The sequence below is a fragment of the Pyxicephalus adspersus genome, chromosome 2 (assembly GCF_032062135.1).
Source record: "Pyxicephalus adspersus chromosome 2, UCB_Pads_2.0, whole genome shotgun sequence".
Taxonomy (NCBI): domain Eukaryota; kingdom Metazoa; phylum Chordata; class Amphibia; order Anura; family Pyxicephalidae; genus Pyxicephalus; species Pyxicephalus adspersus.
Window position 1 is genome coordinate 145294987 of NC_092859.1, and position 22893 is coordinate 145317879.

The 22893-nt window shown below is 36.8% G+C and overlaps 1 protein-coding gene across 1 annotated transcript in view; it reads right to left on the reverse strand.

Moving 5' to 3' along the window:
• Positions 1-228: 228 nt before the first annotated feature.
• The window catches only part of NTRK3 (neurotrophic receptor tyrosine kinase 3), a gene marked incomplete in the record, with an annotated part of 446565 nt that continues 423900 nt past the window's right edge, over positions 229-22893 (reverse strand). The window contains 2 exon segments of the mRNA XM_072402705.1: positions 229-6016; positions 10362-10520. Of these exon segments, the coding sequence (XP_072258806.1) occupies positions 5831-6016; positions 10362-10520 (345 nt within the window).

Genomic DNA, 22893 nt, shown 5'->3' on the forward strand with positions numbered 1-22893 from the left:
AATTAAATGTGAATATTAGCCAGGAATATTCCCAGCTGTAATAAAAATAAGGCCATTTGATATACTAACTGTACAAGTAACAGAGTTAACAGTATAAAGATTTCTAATTTCATTACAGGGAGGATATCCATGCAGCAGTAGTGGATTCTGTAATACTGGGTTGTAATACCTTTTAATCAGATGGTAAATATATAAAGGTGTGTTCTGCTTGTCAAATTTCCTGTTTCCTTCATTTGTACGTCACCCCTAGAAAAAATGTTATGTAGGCCATAGCTACTGTCAGATTGGCATCCTGCCTAGATCCGCAGCTGTGCTTGTTTGAGAATGGTCACAAATACAAGCTGCTGAGGTCATCTAGAGCAAACTGCATATCCCGCTCGCTAACTAGCCCCTTCATCCTTGCATACATATATTGAAGAGGAATAGAAGACAAACAGAAAAGGGCAGAGATATTGTAGGCTTCAACTGGGATTTGCTGTGCCGCGAGATGTACAGTGTCATATGCATTACAATCAGCTCCTTCGTAAAATTCTCAGCTTAGAGGTTAACTTGGATGTCAGTGTCATCTGTGTAGAAATTACTTGGAGAGAAAGATCTTCTGAAGTCCTAATACAACAGTCAATTCCACCCAGTCAGCAGGAAATGAACATATTATTTTCTGCTTTGCCTTTGCAATGAAATTGTGCCAATTTTTTTTTTCCTATTTCAAGTTCCAACTTGTTGGCTGTCTTTGGGATCCGGCTAGCATTAATACCTTCACTGTTACGGTAAGGAGATTTGTCATCTCCCAGCAGCTGTGTGTTAAACAAGAATGAAGCCCGAGCTTACGAAGGCTCAGACGGCAAATCACTTTGCATTTTCCAGTTTCGCTGTCAGGCAGATGAGAATGTTGGATGTTAGGCTATGTCTGCTTTGTCCTAGATAATGTATTCTAACAATGGCCCATCAACACCAAATTTCACATTTTTGCTAAGATTAAAATGCAGCACTATATATCAAAATATATATCAAAAACAATTCCAGTTTTCTGTATCGGTCTACCTAGCTCAAAATTATTTACTGACTTAATTTTAAAGCAGAATTCCAACCAAAATGAATTTTTTTGGACCAGTGTCAAGTGTATACTGCTGTCTATGACCCCACTGGAGAAATGGGGTGGCAGGTATTGGTTGGGAATAGGGATGAGCGACCTGTGTAAATTCGACTGCCGAGATAACATTTTTTGGAACCTGCAAGAGCAATCAGGGAAGTGGAGCTGACAGATAGAGATTCTCTATCCAAGAACTCAGGAGTCCTGCGGCTGTGCTTATCATGAATGAATGCAGCCATGGGAATAATCCTGTGATGATTCTCACGGCTGAATTCATTGATGTACACAGCCGCGGGACTCACACTGACATGAGGAGTACCACGGCTGCATTCATGAATGCAATCGTGGTAATCCTCCTGTGCGCGATCCCCGGGCACTAGAGGTTAATTGAGGGCTTGCTGTACTCCTCTTGAAATGATTTCCTCAATTTTCTGATAGGTCCATAAAATCGGTTCACCGGAATTTCGCTGACCCATCAGAAGTTCGAGGAAACTTTCACGAGATTGTCAGTGGCATTCTCGCTCATCCCTAGTTGGGAACAAGGCCATCAGTAAAGACAGCAATAGACGCTTGCCAAAGGTTCCTAATTTTCTGCATCTGATCCAAAACTACAAATAACATCATATATAAAGTTTGTCTTTAGATAGACCTTAACTAGTTTTTCACTTGTGTAGGAGAACATTTGAGATAAGCAAGTTGCCCCACTTGGGTTTGGAATAAAACAATATCACCCCACAGACACGTTTGCATATTAATGGTAGGTTAAAATTAAAACTAATAAAACTAATAATAATTTATTACTTATAATAGATTATTTCTACATATAAATTATAAGTAGAAATTTTAAGTTAAAATACCAAAATTTTTCCCATGTGATCTGGGGACATCTCCCACATTATGTTCCACAATTCTGACCTATAATTTCAAAATAGCAGCACAATAGAATAGCCTCCTTTCATAGCAACAATATCGTATTAATTGCACCTTCCATATTAAGCTAAACCACCAAATAATTTATTTCAAACTAGCTATATTAGGGTCACGATTGGATCAGGAAATCATGATTGTTTTAATGAATTCCACCTTGTAATATTTACTATTCAACATTACCTGCATTACAACAATGTATTAAAGCTTTGTGACCAATGGAAAGCAAACCTCACAATAAATCACATATCTTAACACCTTATGGCCAGCCAAGGCTGTGCTATGACTTTTGATGGATATTTCACAACAAAAGCAAAATAAAATTCACCTGTGTTCAGAGAAGTGTAATGGGAATTTCAAGGACCTAACTATGAAAAAACTTTTATCTGAAAAGGTTTTGTCTCCATGGTGATTCTAGTGGACTGGATTCCTGTAGGTACTCATCACAAGTCTTCATTAAAGCCAACACTAAACAGTTTACTCTGTCAATAAGTAATCACAACCTCCCCTCCTATGTTGAAGAACAAAACAAAAAAGTAAAACCGTATACCATTGTAGGAAGAAAAAAAGACAATTGTTATGGGGACAGCATGGCAGTGGGAGGGAGATTTTATCTTTTTTTTTTGCTCTTTTGTTTTTGCTTAATGAGTTCCTCACATCATTATCTGCAAATTAATGTCAGATAATTTTTTAAAGTGAATAAAATTAAAGACAATGCTATAAAGCCTAAATTGAACAAAGGTTACCTACTAAAGATTTGTCAGGTCAAAGAATTTTACTTCCAAAGTTTCCAATAAAGTGGCAGTATATTGAATTTTGTTTTTTGCACTTTACCTAATTTGGTGTTTGAATTTAAGCATACTTGAACGACATCACAAACTTACATTTTATTTATTTTATTTATTTTTATGTTTATATTGCACCTGATTGGGTGTTTGAGTTTAGGAATATTTAACTGACCTGGCAAACCTTAAGAAAACCGCTGCAAAAATGTCTACATAGCATGATAAAATTAATATCATCAATTCAGTTAAATAAAAAATGAACAGAAAGATTTTTTTTATATACATACATATACACACAGTAGAAAGGGGTGGATATTTACATAAGCGGCACAGTGTTTTTTTTTCCCTTTATCATTCTCGTAGCATTACATACCACAGACATAAAACATTTAAAAGAGAAATAAAAAATACCATCAATAAAAAGAAATGCTTCAAATTAAATATTACCAAATAAGGAGCATACATATCTTCAAAAGCTGTGGATTTATAAACACGTATGGATAGGAGGAATATTATCGCAGCAGTAATTCAGATAATGAACATGTAACTGGTATTTGAAGGCCTATTCTACTGTGTCTGCTTCTTTACCAGAATCCATGTGGAATTCATAAACTTAGTTTTTTTTTTTATTTTTTTTTTTTTTTTTTTTTTTTTGTAGAATGATTCTTTGATTAATATGCAATCAATAGAATGTTTTACAGAATGCCCCTCTGTCGATTGTTTGGAAACTTCACTTGGGGTGTGTTGTCTTTTCTCCCTAAGTGCTCCAGGCTTACATGGTATTATTATCTATTTCTCTCTATCACTGCTCAATTTTGTGAAGAAAGGATAACAATGGCTTCTCTTGACCCCTTCTTAATAACGGTGCCTTTGTTATTCCATAGATTCATAAGCTTATGACATCACATACACAGTTCACGTGCTATAGGAACCGCTTCCAATCCTTTATCAGCAAAGCGTTCAATTCTTTCAGCTCCTTTAGCTTTGCATCCACAAGGCCTCGTGTCAATGGTGTAAACCTTAAATATCAGAATACTATTTTTCCTGCCTGTATCAATTTCATTTTTCCATTTATAGTGACTTTGTAGATTTTAATGAGAACAGAGAGTCATGTTTTGGGTAATGACTACATTTAAACTGGGTTTTATGACCTTTAGGAATCAGCATTTTTACCGGTGCACTCCATACTTTTATCTGTAGCACTCGTTGGATATAACTCCAATGTCTGGCACCTGCTGTGCTTACAAGACCCTTTGAAGAAGTAAATGTCTCTTTTTTCAGGATGGGATAATGACCTTTGTATTTCCATTTGCAATCATTACATCCGGGGTCGTTGTAACATTAGTCCATTTGCTTATAATCCCAAGGTATCCAAAATTAACGGCAATCCATAACTTGGTTATTCAGCAAGTCCAATAGTAACTAGACGTGACATTTCACCAGTAATTTGTTTTACCAGTAGATGTTTTGCTCCTATTATGTATTGGGTATGGGTATGGAATGAGATTTAGTTTATAGCTTCATGGGTTTAACATCCATTTCTGAGCCAGCCTTTTCTCTATTCAAGTCTCTGATTAAGTCAATGGATTAAACAAGACATAATTCATTAAGTAACTTAAAGAAAAATAATGAAAAAAGATCATAATTATTTAATGATAACTTAAATTCCCAGTGTTCCCATATAGATAATGAAATTGTGTAAATGCTATGATTTGCTAATGTAGTTAAAAATCTGGCTTTAATGTTCTCTTTTTTATGGGGAAATAAAATTGAGAATGGGCCAATGACGTGAATACATCCCTCATTAAAATGTCCTCCTCTATGGTTACATAAATAATATTATTAAAGACATTTCATTTTATTTCTCTAGATTGTTTCAATTATGAAAATAAATCTGTCATTGTATAATCAAGATACTTATATAATTATGAATTTAACACGACTGGAAAGTCACTGAAACCCGACTTCCCAAACAACTGTAATTCAGACCTGAGACACACTACATATAAACAAAGACATCCCAAAATACACCAGAAGAAGGAAGGACACTAACAAAACTATCCGTCCCTTGCTAGACACTTTCCTTAACAATATTTTTTATATTTGCGTACTTGTGACAAAAGCATTATGCTTTCTGTAATACTGGTAAAGGTACTAGGTACTGAAAATCACATTTTAAAAAATAAATCATATGTCTATTGTTTTTTTTTTATACTGGTCACACATCCCATTATCTTAAAAAATGTAAAAAATAAAATAAAACACAAAAAAAATAAAAAACAATATCAAGAAAAATCAACAAAAAAAAAAAAATTTGAATTGACTTAAACAAAGATACTGTTTTACCCGTAGGTACCAATTCCAAAAATCAGAAATCCTTTACACGCAGGATTTAACAAATTATAAAAAATTGTTCTTAAGTAGTTTAGTAGGTAAATGTACAGCTTCCTCAAAAAATGGCTGAATTGCTCTTCTTATCAAACCCCAGCTTGACTCAATTTGTTGTTTCTCTTTGAGTACGCATGCGAGTCATAACACTGTTGTACTCAGTGAGACAATGCATTTGGTTGTTGCAATCCGCCATTGTGTATACAATAAAGTATAAATGCTCCACGGACAATGGCGTCATCTTAAGGCTTAATGCCATTGTGGAGGTTTTAAATAGGATTGTCTTTATGCATTTAGTTGCGTACCGAGCTTTGAACACTGGTAGAACTGAAGCAAAAAAAAAAGACAACCACATTTAAGTGGTAGAATTTCAGTTCCCAACTCTTTTTCTTTACTCAATCTGTAACAGCAGAGTCTTCCGAAATGATTGTATTGGTGGAAGATGTAGACAAAAATGAATCTGCTTTTACAGATTTCTTTCTGTGTTGTTATATGTTGCAGGCACTTAAGTTTTTTGTTTTTATATTTTTTCATTTTAAATTTTTTTTTTAATATGAAGACATTTTGTTTTTTCTTGGAAAGGCAGGAATAAGGAAGGTAAAGGTAACTAGGGTCAGAACAACTTCACAAATGGCCTTAGCTAGCCCAGGATGTCCAAATAAATTGGAGAAGCCTTTCCTAGGGCTTGAAGAATCTTGTAGATTTCTTTGATGTTTAACCGCAGCTGAGGTTCTCTCTGCCAGCATCCCAACATAATGTCATACACTTCCTTTGGGGCTACTCTTGGTCTTTCCAGCACTCGTCCTTGTGTGATGCACTCAATAACCTAAAAGAAAGAATTAAAGATTATATAAGAACACAGGTTTTGAAATCACATGACTGACCATTAGTTTAAAAACAAAAGGCACTGATGAGTTTGTGCTTGTATTTATATGCAGATACATAGTTAGGTTAAAAAAAAGTTCAATCCCTTGTAAAATAAATGAACTTACCTGAAAACCTGAATATTCAGAAAGAAAGATATATGCATGGTTGATGCAAAGGAAGGCAACAAAAAACTTGTAAAACGTGGTTTAATTTGCTCCAACAGGGAAAAAAAACTTTTCCAGGTGCAAAGAGTGTCCACTTGCCCTTTGCAATAACCTTAAAGTTTTTTTCTCTATATGGAACATTTATTTATTTATACAGGGTGATCACAGCCCCCCCTAAAGGTCTCTTCTCAAGGGGGGAATACATTCAGTTCAGCTAATCTCTCCTCATAGCTGAGCTCCTCCATTCCTTTTATTAGTTTAGTTTCCCTTCTCTGCATTCTTCTCCAAATCCATAATATCCTTTTTGTGAACTGGTGCCCAAAACTGGACTGCATATTCTAGGTCTGACCAATGCTTTGTACAGGGCAGGATGTCTCCATCTCTACAGTATATTCCTCTTTCAATACAATAAAGTACTTCTGCTTTTTAGCATTGCATACTATTATTAAAATCTATGATTTATCAAAACACCCAGATCCTTCTTACTTTTTGACTCCCACAAATGTTTTCCCTCCAGAATGTACGAGGGGTTGCTGAGAAGTTCCTGGCTTTGCCCCCTTCCAGATGAAATAGTAAAAAGAGTGTGGGGGCATATGACAGCCTAATATCTTAGTATGTAACTGTGCAAATATCAGGTCTTTGGGATTCTTAAAAATGTTTTTTCTTTTAGTGAGAATCTGTAATGGCAGAGGCACAAGCAAGTTTCACGTTGTTGGAGTTACGGGCTGTCTAAGTTTTTGTTTCTCCAGGGAGACTCAGCAAAGTCAATTCCCACTGAGATGTCACAAACAATGGGGGAGAAGTGTCCTTCCTACAGCAGTGTCAAAACCTGGATATTGCTTCAAGACTGGGCATTTCACCGTTGAAGATGAGCCCCGCAGTGGACGGCCCCCAACCTCAACGGACCCGGCAACCTGCGATGCTGTCCATGAGCAGATTATTGAGGACCGGCGAATATACACAAAAAAGATAGCCCAGATACTTGACATCTCACGGGAGCGCGTTTGGTTTGTTATCACCACTATCCCAGACATGCGCAAGCTTTCAGCGAACTGGGTGCTGAAATGTTTGTACAGTGATCAGAAGAAGGAACGAGTTGTCATACTGGCCCATTTTGAAGCTGCACAGGACTTTGGGCTAGGTTAGTGACTGAGGATAGGATGAAACCTGGCTCCACATCTATAATCCTGAAACGAAGGAACAGTCAAAAGAATGGCGCCACAGCGGGTCCCCGCGGCCGAAAAAGTTCAGAACTCAGAAATCAACCAAAAAAGCCAGAGCGTCACTTTTCTGGGACAAAGACGGTATTCTGTTGGTGGACTACCTACCTTAGGGCTCTAGTATCACGGGACAGTGTTATGCTAACTTCCTGGACCAATTTAAGGAGGCAATTAGGACGAAACACTGTGGAAAGTTGCCAAAGGGGTTGCTTTTTTTGCAGGACAATGCACCTGCGCACACTTCCAACATTGTGGCTGCCAAATTGAACACTTTGGATTTCCAGTTGGTTCACCATCCCCCCTACTCACCTGACCTGGCCCCGTCAAACTATTATCTGTTCCTGAATTTGAAGAAACACCTGAAGGGGAAACAATTTGAGGACGTCAAAGATGCTGCTGAGAGCTGGTTTGCGGCCCAACCAAAGGACTTTTATTTGAACGGTCTAGAAAAGCTGCAAGTACGTTGTACTAAGTGCATCAGTCTCAGGGGGGAATATGTTGAAAAAATGTGTTTTTTCATAACTCTGGCTCTCTTCTTTCTGAGCAAAGCCAGGAACTTCTCAGCGTCCCCTCGTATAAAGCATATAGGTGAATGCATATGATAGATCTAGAGGTCAACTTACTAAAGAAAATAGGCATAGACATATAATTGGCAAAGAGGAGCATTACTAAGCATTATTAAGGGAAAACATTTTATTATATTTCCTTGCACAATTGAGCATTCCTTCCATGTGATTCGGTATTCTTTGAGTACAAATTCCCTTACAAGTTGATAATTCAGGGGTAGAAGCTAAACTCCTTTAATAAATCAGCCCCCATATGTGCACAATACCTCCTGGAGCTTATGATGGCTTTTTAGCAAATGATTACTGTTTTAGAAAACCTGTTTCAGAGATACTTGCAGCTATGAAACAGAAAACCCTTTTAGTTTTTGTTTCCATTTTTAACAGTAAATGAAACTGACTTTAATATACCTTAACCGTCTGTGTTCCTTCATAATGTTAACAGTCTTTGCAATAACAAGTCCTTGTTTGTTTATGACCAAAACCTCAGCCTCTGCAGCCGTTGTTCAGTTGATGCTGTTCACTGGTCAAGAAGCGTACTATAGATGTAATCAGACTAGACATTGCTCTTGTTTGTTCTCTGGTCTGTAAAGTAAGACTGTCAGTTTTCTGGACTGGCAGAAATAATTTAATGTTTAGGTGGGCTGGAATTACATTCATTTCCCTTGTGTATAAATGTACAGCTAGTCCGATGACCCCTAAATATCCACCTATCTGTCCATCAAAATGCTCCCCATCCATTCCTTTCTATTTTTCTTTACTCTTTACTTCTTTTCTATGCTGGTTTAGCTTCTTACAAATTATTTCTTAAGCTAGTGCTGGTTTAATTTAATTTGGTCGAAAAAAATGCATGTTTAACTCTGTGTGCACTAATATAAGAGCTTGGATGCTTCAGTTAAATAATAATATTTCTTCCGGAAAATCTGATTAGTAGTGGTAATGCTTTTTTTAAAGCAGATGTGAACTTTGAGCCACAGAAACTTGAGCCGCCACTTTTCTTCCAGGCTGAATGATGGCTGACATTATTTACTTACTTCCTGTGAGCCCAAAGTTGTCATTGACACACCCCATGCAGCTATATCTCCAAGTTGGCCTAGACTTATAGTAAAATACTGAAACGAATAGGACAGATATGATGATGTTAGCATTGCTTTTTCAATATGCAAGATTTTTGATCATGCAAAAGAGTAAAAAGACACAAATACATCATCTGATCAGCCATGAGATCTCAAAAAAAAAAAAAAAAAAGATTAGGGGTTATTAAGGGTATTGGGGGTTAAAATGGGGTGCTTGGGGATGAGAGTGAGAAAACATAGCAATGCTTTAAATAAACTGCTTATATTATATCTAGGACACAAATAGGTTTAAGGACATATTCTAGGACACAAGAGGACACGGGAGGGTTTTAGGACAGATTCTAAGACACAAGAGGGTTTTTATCTATTGAATATTGAATACAGCTTTTTAATGTAATAAATAAGTCATGTAATTACTAAACATTTGTTTCAAAGGGGCTGCTTTTACAAAAGATATAGGCTGCTCACCTAAAATAATGACTTTTCACCCTTCAAGGGATAATTCACTTACCTTAATGAATGTGACATATATACATAATTGTGTATTACTTTCTCTTTCATTCCATCCTAACATCAACTACGCTTATTCCTTGCGGAGTGATATTTTATTTTTCAAGTCAACCACCTTAAGTCCTAAACTCAGCCCCTGTGTTTCAGTGTGACTTGCTGGAGTGGACCCATGGAATTTTATCACCACCATGTCAAGTTATACAGAAAGAATCAGTTTACAGTGATGTGGCTATTCCTTTTTATGTCTACTATCACAGGTGGTAATGCTTATCCTTTATATCTACAATTTTCTTCATATGCTCAAAAGCTAGACAGAGGTACTAATTCAGAATATACAACAAACACCACACACATAAAGTTCTCCCTTGTGATAGAATTAACCACAGAGGTGTTAGGGTTTTCACATAAATGCAGATAGCTATTTTGTATTTAACCTTCTATGTGTACACAGCATTATCTAGTCTTCTTCTGATTGAGTGACCACAGGCATGTACAACACAGATAAGGTCTCAGGGCTGAGCTGAACACATTTTGGGATTTTATATCTTCTAGCTGCTTTGGGAACACTTTGGAATTACCCAAAGGGAAAAAATATCGGCATTTCCATGTTTTGCTTCTTCCTACTTGACAATAAAATAACCAATTACAACAAACATGTGTGAAATTATTTCTGCACAGTGCAGAGAGGAAGCTGTATTAGCCACATGAACCAAGGAGAAAATTACACTAAAACAAGATACGTGGCACAGTAGTAAGAATTATAAATTATACCTCTGTGTTTGAGAGCTGGAACCAAGGCTGTTTTCCATATGTGAATATCTCCCAAAGGATCACTCCAAAACTCCAAACATCACTTTCAGTGGTAAATTTTCTGTACATAATGCTTTCAGGTGGCATCCAGCGAATTGGTAGCATTGTATGGCCTCCCACCTATGAAACAAAAATTATACATATAATTATACATACCATGGAATCGTAAATTTTACATAAACTTTTGATACATAATCATTTGAAAATAATGTTTGTTTTTTGGTTTGTTGCAGCACAACCAGTAATGCCTATTTTTAGGTTTTGGCAGCATGATTGCCCAGAGTTTAGCACTTTGGTCTTTGCAGCACAAGGTCTTAGGTTTAAATCCCAACCAGGGGACTATCTGCATGGAGTTTGCATGTCCATAAAAGGAAAGACATGCAAATACAGCTTTACCTGTTCACATTAAAATCCAATATAACAATAATATAAAAACAATATTTCTTCGCCTACTTGGACACTATACAAAGTGTTCCTATACAGAGAGTTCATATTACACCATAGAAGAAGATTTTGCAATATCCTGCTTGTACGTTGTCCTGATAGTGATCACAGTCGCCTTTAATTACTGACGCATTTCGCCATGAATGGCTTTCTTGGGGTATTTGCAACATGTGGTATAAGATTACTGGGTGATCATATATATATATGTTCACAACTGTGCCAAGATAATGGATTCCCTGGTGAAAAAATGTGGGGTAGAGCAATAACAATACAATAACAAGGGAAACAGAGGGCAAACATTGTGGAGCAGGAACGGTACCATAAGAACCTGCTGTCCTATATCTAAGTGTGCAGCTATCAACGTCCCACCTAAGCATTCCCATGGCCTAAAATAAATGGCATCATCAACCAAGAACCGGTTGGCAACACTCAAGTTGGGTTGTTATGAGACTAAAAAACTAAAGAGTCTGTATGTACAATGGATAAATTAACAAATATAAATCAACTGTACCTTATATAGCATTGATTTTTAAACAGTTTGTAAATAGTATGAATCATTTAGCTCAGGTGCAGTTAAAATTTGGGGTTTATGGAAGGTTCTTGTTGTCTCCTGAGAAATACTCCATAAGATTAATTAGGATTCTCCTTTGCTTAATAAAGGGTCAGTCCGTTTTGAGCTGATATTTCTGCTTTAGAAGGTTGCTGCTGAGCTAAATCTAAGACTTTCTATATAAACGTTAGGAGTTGCAATGCCCCATCTTATCATGAAACTTCATGATAAGAAGAAACTTCATGATAATACGTCATCTCATCTCTTACCACAGATGAGATGACGTATTATAAGGAAATACCTGACCGATATCAGTTAGTGAATAGAGGGACTATGAGCTGGTAAGTGATTCAACATATCTGTAATTTGCCATGGTAATCATATTGGGTTTGGTTGGGATCCTAGATCCTAGATTGCAGTGTGGTTCCTGGCAGCACAAACTTTTTAGTTGTTTTTTCTTCCCTGTAGGAAGAACTGAACCTCAACAGCACTGTGAACACAAGATCAATGTGTGAAAATGCATTGTCCTCCAATGTGGTTTGTTTTCCTGCGTACATAGCAGCAGTTTACTGTGCACCTGGGAGCAACTAGCCAAGCAGTTGTCCACCAAAATTGTGAAAGGGGTCTAAGACTCCCTAACAATCCTGGAAGTTAGGTCCCACCTTGATAAAAAATAGTTTGACATTTAGTTAGTGAGATTTAGTGAGATTCTTAAAAGATTTAAGTTTCCCAACTTGAGTGTTGCCATTGGAATTTAGTGTTAGGAGACAATTATCTGTCTGGCAATCCTGTGCTGTAGACCACCGAAGGACAGTGTTCCCTGTTTATTATCTTTGTTGGCGTCAATTTCAGCAGCAGGGAAGATAAGGAAAACAGCTGTCAGTCCTCTGCTCTGCAGCCTGCAGTATCCCCGGTTTCCCTTTGGCTGTGAATGGTCCTTTGGCATCCCCAACTCTGAGACTGTGTGCAGCTGAAGCGAATTTAGAGTTGTGATTAATGAGTAGAGTGGTTCTTGATCTCAGTTCTGAGCTGCTATTGGCTACTGGGGCTTTAAAGCCTCTCTGCTTCCAGTGATCTGTGCCTGTTGTAGTGTTAAGCTTGGTTGATCCGCTGCTGATGTAAGTTTTGTATGATTTACTGCTGACCCTTGAATGGTCCTAACCTTTCGACCGTAAGCTGCCTTTGACCCCAACTCTGCTTTGGGCTTCTCCTTTGGTACCTAGACTGGAGGACTGATTGCCAGTGTAAGACCTTGTTTTCTGGACTTGTCCTTGTAAGAACCTTGTGCTGCTTTTCCCCAAACACCACCCCTTGCCCACTAAGTCCTGGGGGCAACCATGTGCTGGGAAAGGCAACAAGTCTCCTGAGGCTGAGCGGTAGCTTGCTATAGGTGAAGACTGGGGTGTTAGATTGGTGTCTGGCAAGTATTGGTACTGAACCTTACATAGATGGCCTTACATAGATGACCAAGTCAAATACTGGAATCTGGGGTAAGTTTATTTACCCCAAACCAAGATGTGATTTGTTTTTTATATTTTTTAAATTATATATTATTTTTTTCATTTTTTGTTTTAATCTGAATTTAAATTTTTAGAGGAATGGGGTGACTAACATAGCTTAGGTATTTTTAATACAAATACACCAAACTGTACAATGCCATTTAGAGAAACCAAGTTTTGTTTATGTTATATCTATGTTGTTGATGCCTACAGAAGTGACTACAGCAATAGGCTGTACTCTCTATAATAGAAATTAAGTTATGTGCAGTTATACTCTGTTTTGTGTAGCTGATAGACCTGATTTAATTATAGAACCAAATAATTGTTTGCCCATTTTAGCACAGCTAGAGTTGGCCTTTGCTTTGTTTGTTTAATAATATATGCATTGTAAATATAAGTTATAAGTAACTATTACTGTAACCCAGGGGCTGTAATTAGTTCCCTCCTATGGTTAAGATCTTAAGACACCTCCATTAATTAAAACTTGGATGTTTGTGGAGCTTGGTTAATTGAAAACATGCGTTTTTAAGAAGAATATGTGTGCGTTATTGCAGTATTAGACACTATTAATTGCATTGCTGTTAATATTAGCATTGCGGCTGTGGGCTCATTGTTCTGAAATTGTCTGAACATTTATGAGCTCTCTTTCTTTACTATATTGATAATAGTATACAATAATGGGCCAGGCACCACATGTTCACTCATTATTTGCCTACTGAAGCAAAGGCAAAGATTCAAGAGCTTGTTTGTTTAATGTGTTAGATGTTTGCATAGTGTGGCTAATTAAATACTTGAGATTTGCAAATACTCTGATACAAGGGGGATATCATAAAATTAGTCTTCATTGCTTGAAAATGAAGCATTAAAATAATGAGGTCTTGTTCTGATATTGTTATTTGCTTCGAGGAATTTTATACATCTGTGAAGCCATTCATAGAGATTCTGTGATAAAACAGCACAAATTTAATTCGGTATGCATTGCTGCACACAATAGGACTGCCTACTAGCATTCATAGGTTAATATTTGTTTCCATTTTCTGCAACAATAAATGCTGTAAAGTTTTAATATATTATAATTTTCTAGTTGTCTAGCTTCCAGATTCTTTTTGTTCTCCAAATCACATCTTGGTTTGTTAACTTAATCTTTTAAGTCTAATTTCTCTAACTGATTTTGAAAAAAAGAACAAATGATGTAATAATTATGCATTATTAATCAAGAAAACACATATTTATTGTCTCTATCCTCGGATATTTTGTATTTGTTCATTATGCAGGCATCTTGTTTATTAGCTATTGTGTATTGATTTACTGGGGATCAAGTCACCGCATAAGTAATGGGCCTAATTTATTAAAGGTCTCCATGCAGAAGATAGACTATCATGGGAGAACCTGGGTGATCCAGTAAACCTAGATTGCATTTTTTAAAAACACATTGCTATTTTTTGCCAAAATGTTCATTTCTGGACCAGATTTATTTCGGGTTTGATGTACCACTGAGGTTATCCTGTTTTAGATAACTTTAATAAATTGGCCCAATGTGTGGATTAAAAAACATATGCATGCATGGAAATTAAGAATTAGACAAGTATTATTTGAACCAATCAATACTTTAAAACCTCATTTATATTATGTAATAATAAATTGAAAGGAACTGCAAAAATTATTTTACTGCATAGCAAGTTTAATGCCTGTGAAATTCAGTATTCCTGCTGCTTTCCTCCAATTTTAGTGTACGAGGTATAGTGGTTATCCAATATCAACCCAAACACACACACCCAAAGCAGTATGATAAGTGGTACACAAGGTACTTTTACACTTTAAAGGTGCAGATATTGAAAAGTATCCTATGTCATCCATCTGTCACATATGATATCAATACAAGATTACAAGAATACAAGAAACTGCATATATCGGTATGTCCCATAGGTAAATCATGACCTGTATGTATGTACCCTTAAAGACTGGAACAATCCTTGAAATTTGGATCTATATAACATTTTCATATCACAGAGCCAATGTTGCTGAAACATAAATGTGGACAGTGACAGTCAATGGGGTTAACTAACTACCAAAGTGAATGACAATGCTCTGGTGACTTCAACTGTCTATTCAAACGCAAGGAAAATCCTGTTTTTAAATTTACTTGCACAGATTGGTTATTCTTTGCAAACTAAACATATCACCGCATTCACTAAACTAACTTGAGTTCTCTTTTGCAAGGTAGTAATTCACCTTGGTAAGTGAACAACCTAAGTTACTTAAGGCATACTCTACATGGACATTTTCCCCAAAATACTCTACACGGACGTTTAACAAAATTAAGACCTGGAAAATGCCAAAAAATGTGGGAAAACGCTTTCATTAATTTCAATGGGGGCGTTTCCCCGCGCTTATAAGCACTTGAAATGTAAACGCAATAAAAACACGGGAAAGTGCGAGAAAAGCGCAGGAAAACGCGGCATAGATATTTTCCAGCGTTTTAAAGGAAAGCTAATAAAAGTGCATTAATTAAAAACCCAGACAAGGAAAGGAAATATTTACACATTTCGACAATATTTGAATAATAACTCATGGTTTCAAGGCATGAGAGGTTCCAGGTGTCATAATTCTACATAAACTGTAGGTCCCTGGAAAAGGCCCAGCTCTGCTAACTTTAGGAACAATTACGAGAGCATCAAACAATATCACTTCTACTTTCTGTCCCTGTCTCCTTGAATTCAAGGACAAATATGCATGTGGCTTAATCTTTCTACTAATTTCATCTGGGCAGTCAAGCCTGCTAAACCATAAAAATAGGCCTATCATTAAATTCAGCTGCAGCCAATATGGATGATTTCTGCACAGAGGAGCCTTCAAAGCTCTATATTTTCCCTTTGTCATAAAGGAACACTAAATATGTCTCTACTGTGACCAATGGCTTTCATGAGCACCCCCACCTCCAGAGTTTCTGTTTGATTACATTACATCATTTCATTAATAAAATTCTGCAATACGGAAAAGTAAAATATACACAAAAATGCTCTATGCTTGGATGATCTTTTCAAGTCAAAGATCATTTCAGTTTACTTGAATGCTAAGAACTCTATGCTAAATATCCAGAGTTATTTTATTTAATGGGCACACTTTGCAATGTGCATCTTAGCAATTGCATGCATAACGGTAAAGACTAATTGGCTGCATGCCTCCTATTTTTCCTGATAGAAATAAAGTGCACCCATAGCGAGGATGATAGGTGAATCTAAAGTACAAAGTCAGATAATTAGAAACTCACAGACAACCTAACAAGGTAATGTAATTAAACAGATTAATACACTTCTTTATTTAGTGTACAATAAAAGCTTTTTACAACCTGTAGTGAAAGTGGCCAGAGAAAAGCTAGCTAAGAATTAAAATCACATTTATAAAAGCTGAAGCATCAGATTCATCTTGCAAGGATGGATAACATCAATTTATAAAATAGTAGAGGTGCATTCTGCAAATACATGTACAGTTTTTACTATTCAATTATAGTAATTGTTACTTAAGGATGAGTTAATAGGTATCACAGAGTATTATCATTATCTAAAAAGTACAAAAGCTCATAGAGACCAACTAGATTACTGAGCTCCCCGACAGAAATGAAACCCGATTGGGTTCTATAAAAGCATACAGAACACAAGACTTATCCGAAGAGGAAGACTGCAAAGTACGTAAGAACTTTGTACATAAGAATACCAGTGGTCACAAAGAGGTGGTCCCTGGTTCTGGCCAGTGTGCCCCCCAGTGCACTGGCCAGAGCCGCGGACCATGTCTCCTGTATGGACAAAACCAGCCCACTCTCCCATCGCAGGCTCAGACCTGTGATGGAAGAGTGGGTGGGTTCTGGCATCATGACGTCACTATGGGGGAAGTTTCTTCCCTTTTGATTGACACACAGTTCTCTGCTCATGCACAGTTCGGATTCCCTTCATTTAGTGGTCCGTAGGTCCAAAAAGGTTGGCAACCACTGACTTATACTGTGGGTTATGGCACATTGTGGATCATAAATAAGGATGAGGTATGAGGTCTATCCCACCATTGGTTAAATCAGTCTTTCCTAACATTTTTAACATGGGGGAACCCCTTAAAAATACCTTTCAGGTCTTCAAGGAACCCCTGCTATAATAAAAATATATACAGCTTACAGGACAATACCATAGAGATCGGTAGGAAGAATACCTCTTACATTTCTAACCATTGGGAAGAATGTCACCCTTACAGATAGCCAAAAAGATTTTTTGTGTCAGTTAAACTGGCCTGAGAGTCAGAAATTGCTTATTGCTTAAGAAACCTCTAACGACCTTATGAGGAACCCTTGTTAAGAAACACTAGGTTAGATGAACCAACCAACAAACAATCCAAGAAAAATGGAACCTGGGTAGATATGCTTATCACTAATCCTTACTGCTGTCAGCAGGGACTGGAAGATATTAAATCCAAACTTTAACCAAATCATTCCTTTTTACATGGTATAGCATAGGTTTATACCCATGTATTACTGTATATGTCCCTATTGGGGTGATTTGCCCAGAAGTTCTTTCCTAGTGGCAAGGTATTACTGGCACAAGCAAGGAGGAAGACAAAGACAACAATAAATAATGTTTAGTATAGTTGGATAAGTTTTTGATAGCTATGCATACCTTTTTTCCCTTGTGATAACATCTAAAAATACCCTTTTAGCTCTGGTGTTACCAAGTAAGAAAGTGAGAAGAAATCCGCTTTATCAAGTCACATATAGTAATACAAACCTGACAAATATTGAACCCTTTCCCATGGTTTATAGTTTACTATGTTTGGTGATCAGTTTTTGGTGAATGGCTCCAGGCACAAGAGCAATGTCCTAGCCTAAAGCCAACTTTTTGCATCTGGATCCTCTCCACTTCCCTTGGTGAAAGATATCCATAAAAGTTGCCATAGTTCTAGTGCCAGAATTCCTGCTTTGCTCCCCCACTATATCCAAAAAATCTACTTAGCTGCAGCTGGTCCATACATACATATATTTTTGTGTTTAGTGTGGCAGAATTTCACTGTTGCATTTAAAAACTTTTAGACAGAACCATCACCTAGGTTTAGTGGAAAATCAGACAGTAAACTCGAGTTGTTTGGTGATTCTACTTTATAATTAGTTAACGTTTGCTTTTGCTGTTGCTGTATGTATTTAGAATCCAAAATGAATAACATAAAAAAGGAAAACAGGATATTAATAAATAGATTTATTAGAAAAAGGGAAATTAGGAAAGGGAAGAAAAACAAAATGTAAAAAAGGCTGCCTCAAGGAATACTGATTCCCAAGTTACATGTATTACAATTGTGAAATAGGGCTCGCTTTGGTTTTCGTAAACTATAGGCCACAAGTCTGTTTAAAATAAATAGTTAAAGGGCTAATATATTGTCCTAGTTAGGATATTTTCAGTGAGTGGAGATGTGGCCCATGATGGGTAAAACTGTCAAAAATTTCCCATGAAAAAAATAGACACCAAAATAGATATTTTGACCTTTATAAATTGGCCCCTATGTGCATCGTCTTAATTAGTAAAACATATGCTTAGCAATAAAAATCTGGCTACTACAAAGAAGTGCCCTGTTGGGTTAATTTGTCTAGGTAAACTACATACAGTATAATCAGAAGCACTCACAGTTATCTCCTGCCACCATAAGGTACTGCAGGGGGTTATGCGGAAATAATTTCTGCATCCTGTGACATATGTACCAAAATAAGAAGCATGTTTTATTATTAGACACTGTCATATTATCCTATTCTAATGAGAAAAATAGTGCTTTATAAAAGGGAAGCAACACTACAGGGGGTAAGTAGGGATTCCTGATTTCCTCCCTATTAGACTATGTTACCAATTCTAATTCAGCTTCACATTGTTACTGAAGCTTGACTTTATCTGACTTCACAACTTAATCCAATAGACGTCAGAGGATTGTTATTGGAAATGATCTTTTGTGATTATTTCCAGTGACAGATGAATAAATGGGTCCTGTACATCCAGTATTGTTCTGTTTTATGGAGAGAGGGCAAGCGAGTGGCACACCCTGTGCTCTCCTCCATATAAGTAAACAATGGCTGTTCCCGATCATTCATCCATCCATCGTCCATCATTCTGCCATGATAGATTTATGAATGATGTCCAGGGACTGCTATGGACAAGTTAGATTTTCACATGAGACAAGCATGACCAGTTGTCCTGGGAAACTATAATCTTACATGTGTACATAGTCGAAGAACCAATAACTTTGCCTTGGCAGGAATATCCAACTCGTTTTCCATTACAGAAAATGCATTTGGCATAATTTACCAAGACCAAAGCTAACGTGCACCTCACAGGGAAAAGGTCCCCCACCATTTACTTTTCAATGCCCAAGAGGTGCTAATTCATCTTTGCAACTTAGCGATACAACAACATATTCACAATGGTATATACTGATGTGACTTTCCCAAATGAAAGGTGTTAATGGTTTCATTTATTACACAACCAAATGTCAAAATGTCCTGTGGAATATGAAGATTGAAAGGACTGTTATGGGAGAACATTGGTGATCCAGCAAAATGGAATGGATTTCATGAAAACATTTGCTATATTTTGGCAAATGTTTTCAGTCCTGCACCAGATCCATGTCAGGTTTGGTCTGGATCACCCAAGATAGTCGATCTTCTGCAGTCTTGTAGAGCTTTAATTAATCAGGCCTATAACAACACACAACCATTGCTGGACAGGCCTTGACAAAACTTAGATATACCATAATTTGATGCCCTATTTGATGAACTTTCCAAATGGCAATGTATAAAGAGAAGAAAGCTAGTCCAAACACATGCTGGATCAGCCTCCAGCGAGACAGGCAATGGGTAAATGCAATGGTGAGAATGTTTATATATTATAATGAGAGTCACTGTGTCACCTAGAGTAATCCATATGGAATATGGATGGTATCAAAATACTACATAGATCACATAGGCGTGGAGGAACTACTGACAGCAGCAGCAGCATGTACCAATGTAATCTGCACCTACTCATGAGCCCTTATGATATATGCAACCAGTGCATGTGCAGGCAGTGACAATGTTAATGTGAGTATCAGTCAACATGGCAGGTAATCACATATATTGGAATGTCAACATACTACATCTGAGTAAATGGATGACATATATATGCAATAGTATATGCAAAGAGTACTTTAGTGTAATAAGCATATTGCCCCATATTATCAGCGTATGCTGTTTTTAGACACAAAACTGTTCCAGATATTGTAAAGCTATTTGCTACACAACAGCATTATGTGTGTGTATTTGTTTTATTAACAGTAAACACGCTAAATGTCCATGACCCATGATAGACCAGTGCTATGCCAACATCTGCTCCATTCCACTGACTGGATGCTTATTGACATACACTTTGATTGGACCAGTGGATCTCAATTCTCTCTGCAACTCTGAAGGCGGTATTTTAGACATCATTATTTCTACACTTTCAATCAAGAGAAAATGGTTAGTGCTCTTTTAATTATCATAAGGCTGCATAAATCAAACGCTCTCTTGCCTCTTCTCAAAAAGGAATTTCATTTTCCAAAGGGCAAGCAAATCAATTTTGCCAGGCACAGTTGCAGACAGCATATGTGCAAGACTCGAAGGACATCCAGCTGATTGGGGTGAAAGCTGAACTGCAAATGGGTACTCTGTATCAAGCAATATGAGCAGATAATGTTGCCTGGCTGTACATTACTTCATGCTAAAAGTGATATAAAAAAAATATATATAAATATATATATATATATATCATATATTTATATGTATGTATAGAAAATGTTTGGATTGTTTAACAAGTAAAGCGCTTTGACATCACAGGATATATCTAACAGCAATCGGGGTAGGGGCTGTTTTTTTTTAATATTAATTATTATGAAACATTATGAGAGCCACATTTAGTACAATTCTGCAATCTGTGTTAAAATATTTTGCAACTGACATCAAAAGCCTGCCAATTTAGTGCAGGCAAACCAATATGGTTCCATGAAGGAATACTAAAGTTAGAGGGAGGCCAAATTCACAGTGATCACAAGAAAAGATGGAAGTAAAAAGCTAAATATACTTACATATATATGGGAATCACATAGGGGATCAGCAGGAATATGGACTTTATAGATTTGTTCATGCAGACACCTATAGAGGCCATTCATACAACATTTCCAAAGATAATATAATGCTGGGTATTGTAGGTGCCATCTCTGATCCAATTTCACATATTGACAAATGGGGAAGTTAAAATAGGCATTTATTTCATCCAGTGTCTAAGCAATTGCATATGTTAAAAAGGTTGGTAGTTGCCCTTTTTGCTCAATATGTGGCTGCTAGAGTCAATAGGGGAAGGATCTTTCAATCAGGGAAGGTTTTAATAAATCAGGCTCAGCGTGATCTAGGACGTCAAAGAGAATCTGATTAAAAACATTAGAAAAGTGGTGATTGGTCATTCGTCACTCAATAACCTTATTTTAATCTTTAATGTCATAAAATGTAATTTGAACATTGGCAAGAATGTCTTCTCCTACATATTAGAAAGACTAAAAAGCTCTATACGACTAGCAGAGAAGCTAGTAATATTTTTGTAGTCGTTCATTCTGTCTTTCTAAACCTATAAAAATAATGGATAATAATGATATTCATTTTTCCATTAGCATAGCCCGACTCCACAATTACATATTGCTTTTCTACAAGCAATTTCCTGGGTACAACTAGAAGACATTCTTTGGGGATAGAAAATAGGTATAATGAGTAGAAAATCTCCCAGGATCAAGGTTTCCAGAGCATGACAACATTTACGCTGAAGACAAGGAGATTTCAAGCTAAAAAATAAACACATACCATTCCAAGCCCATTCCTTGGATCACTTCCTAATATACTGCCTATTTGGGTCATATGTCGTAGGAAGAATTTCATTAGAAATTCAAGACTTAATTGTTTCCAGTGTGTAATTAGTCTGACAGGACAGAATATTCCAACATCAGGCTTCATGTGACCTTGGCATAAGGTTCCTTGTATTATTTTGCAACAAACAATTACTATTACACACTAATGGCAACATCCAAGGATCCTAATTCTCACTACGACCCAGACATTAAAGTGGACTTTCCTCCATAATGAAAGGTATGCTTGTTGTGGCCTGGCTTCCTCTTCTTACTAAAACAACCTACAAAAAGTGAAAAAGGAACCTGTACAGGAAAGAGTTACAGTTATACTCATCTACCCCTGTGCTCTGCAAAAATTTCACCTGTCCATAGGACTTTACCCAGAACACCATGCCATATCATGCCACTTGATGTGAAAGATTGGAGTAAGGTAAGTATAACCCTGATTTTTATGTTAAAGTTATGTTCTTTACCAACATATAATAATAGATGATTTAGGAAAAGGGGAGGCTGGGCAGCATTTCTGAACCCTCAGTTGTAGCGGAATATTCACCTAAACCTTAACAATAAAATTTGTTCTCTCTTACATATTGTGTACTCCCACTGTGCATACTTCAGGATCATACTGAACCTATTGTGGGGGAAACACTTCCCATGATAAGTTGGATGTTAGAACAAACTGGGAAGTAGCCGGTAAAGGGCGCCTTATGGCATTGTAAAGACAGACTTGTCTTTGTAAAATAAACCAAGTGATGATTACTGTTTACATTACATTAGAAAGAGGCGCATTATGCATTAACAACACATTTAAACATCTGGGATAACATCGAGACTGCGACTCCACTCTTATAACGAAACTGATGGCATCATTTAGAGTACAAAAGCACATCACCCTCTGGGGAGAGGACAACGAATATGGTGTTTCCAATCATTTAGTAATACATTTTCCCAATCTACAAAACTTTGCAGATTAACCTTGCTATTGTAATTATATTTCTATTTTGTCCATCATGATAGCAAAACAAAACTATTCTATAGGGGACAATAATCCCATAGCCTGGTGACATTAAGACAA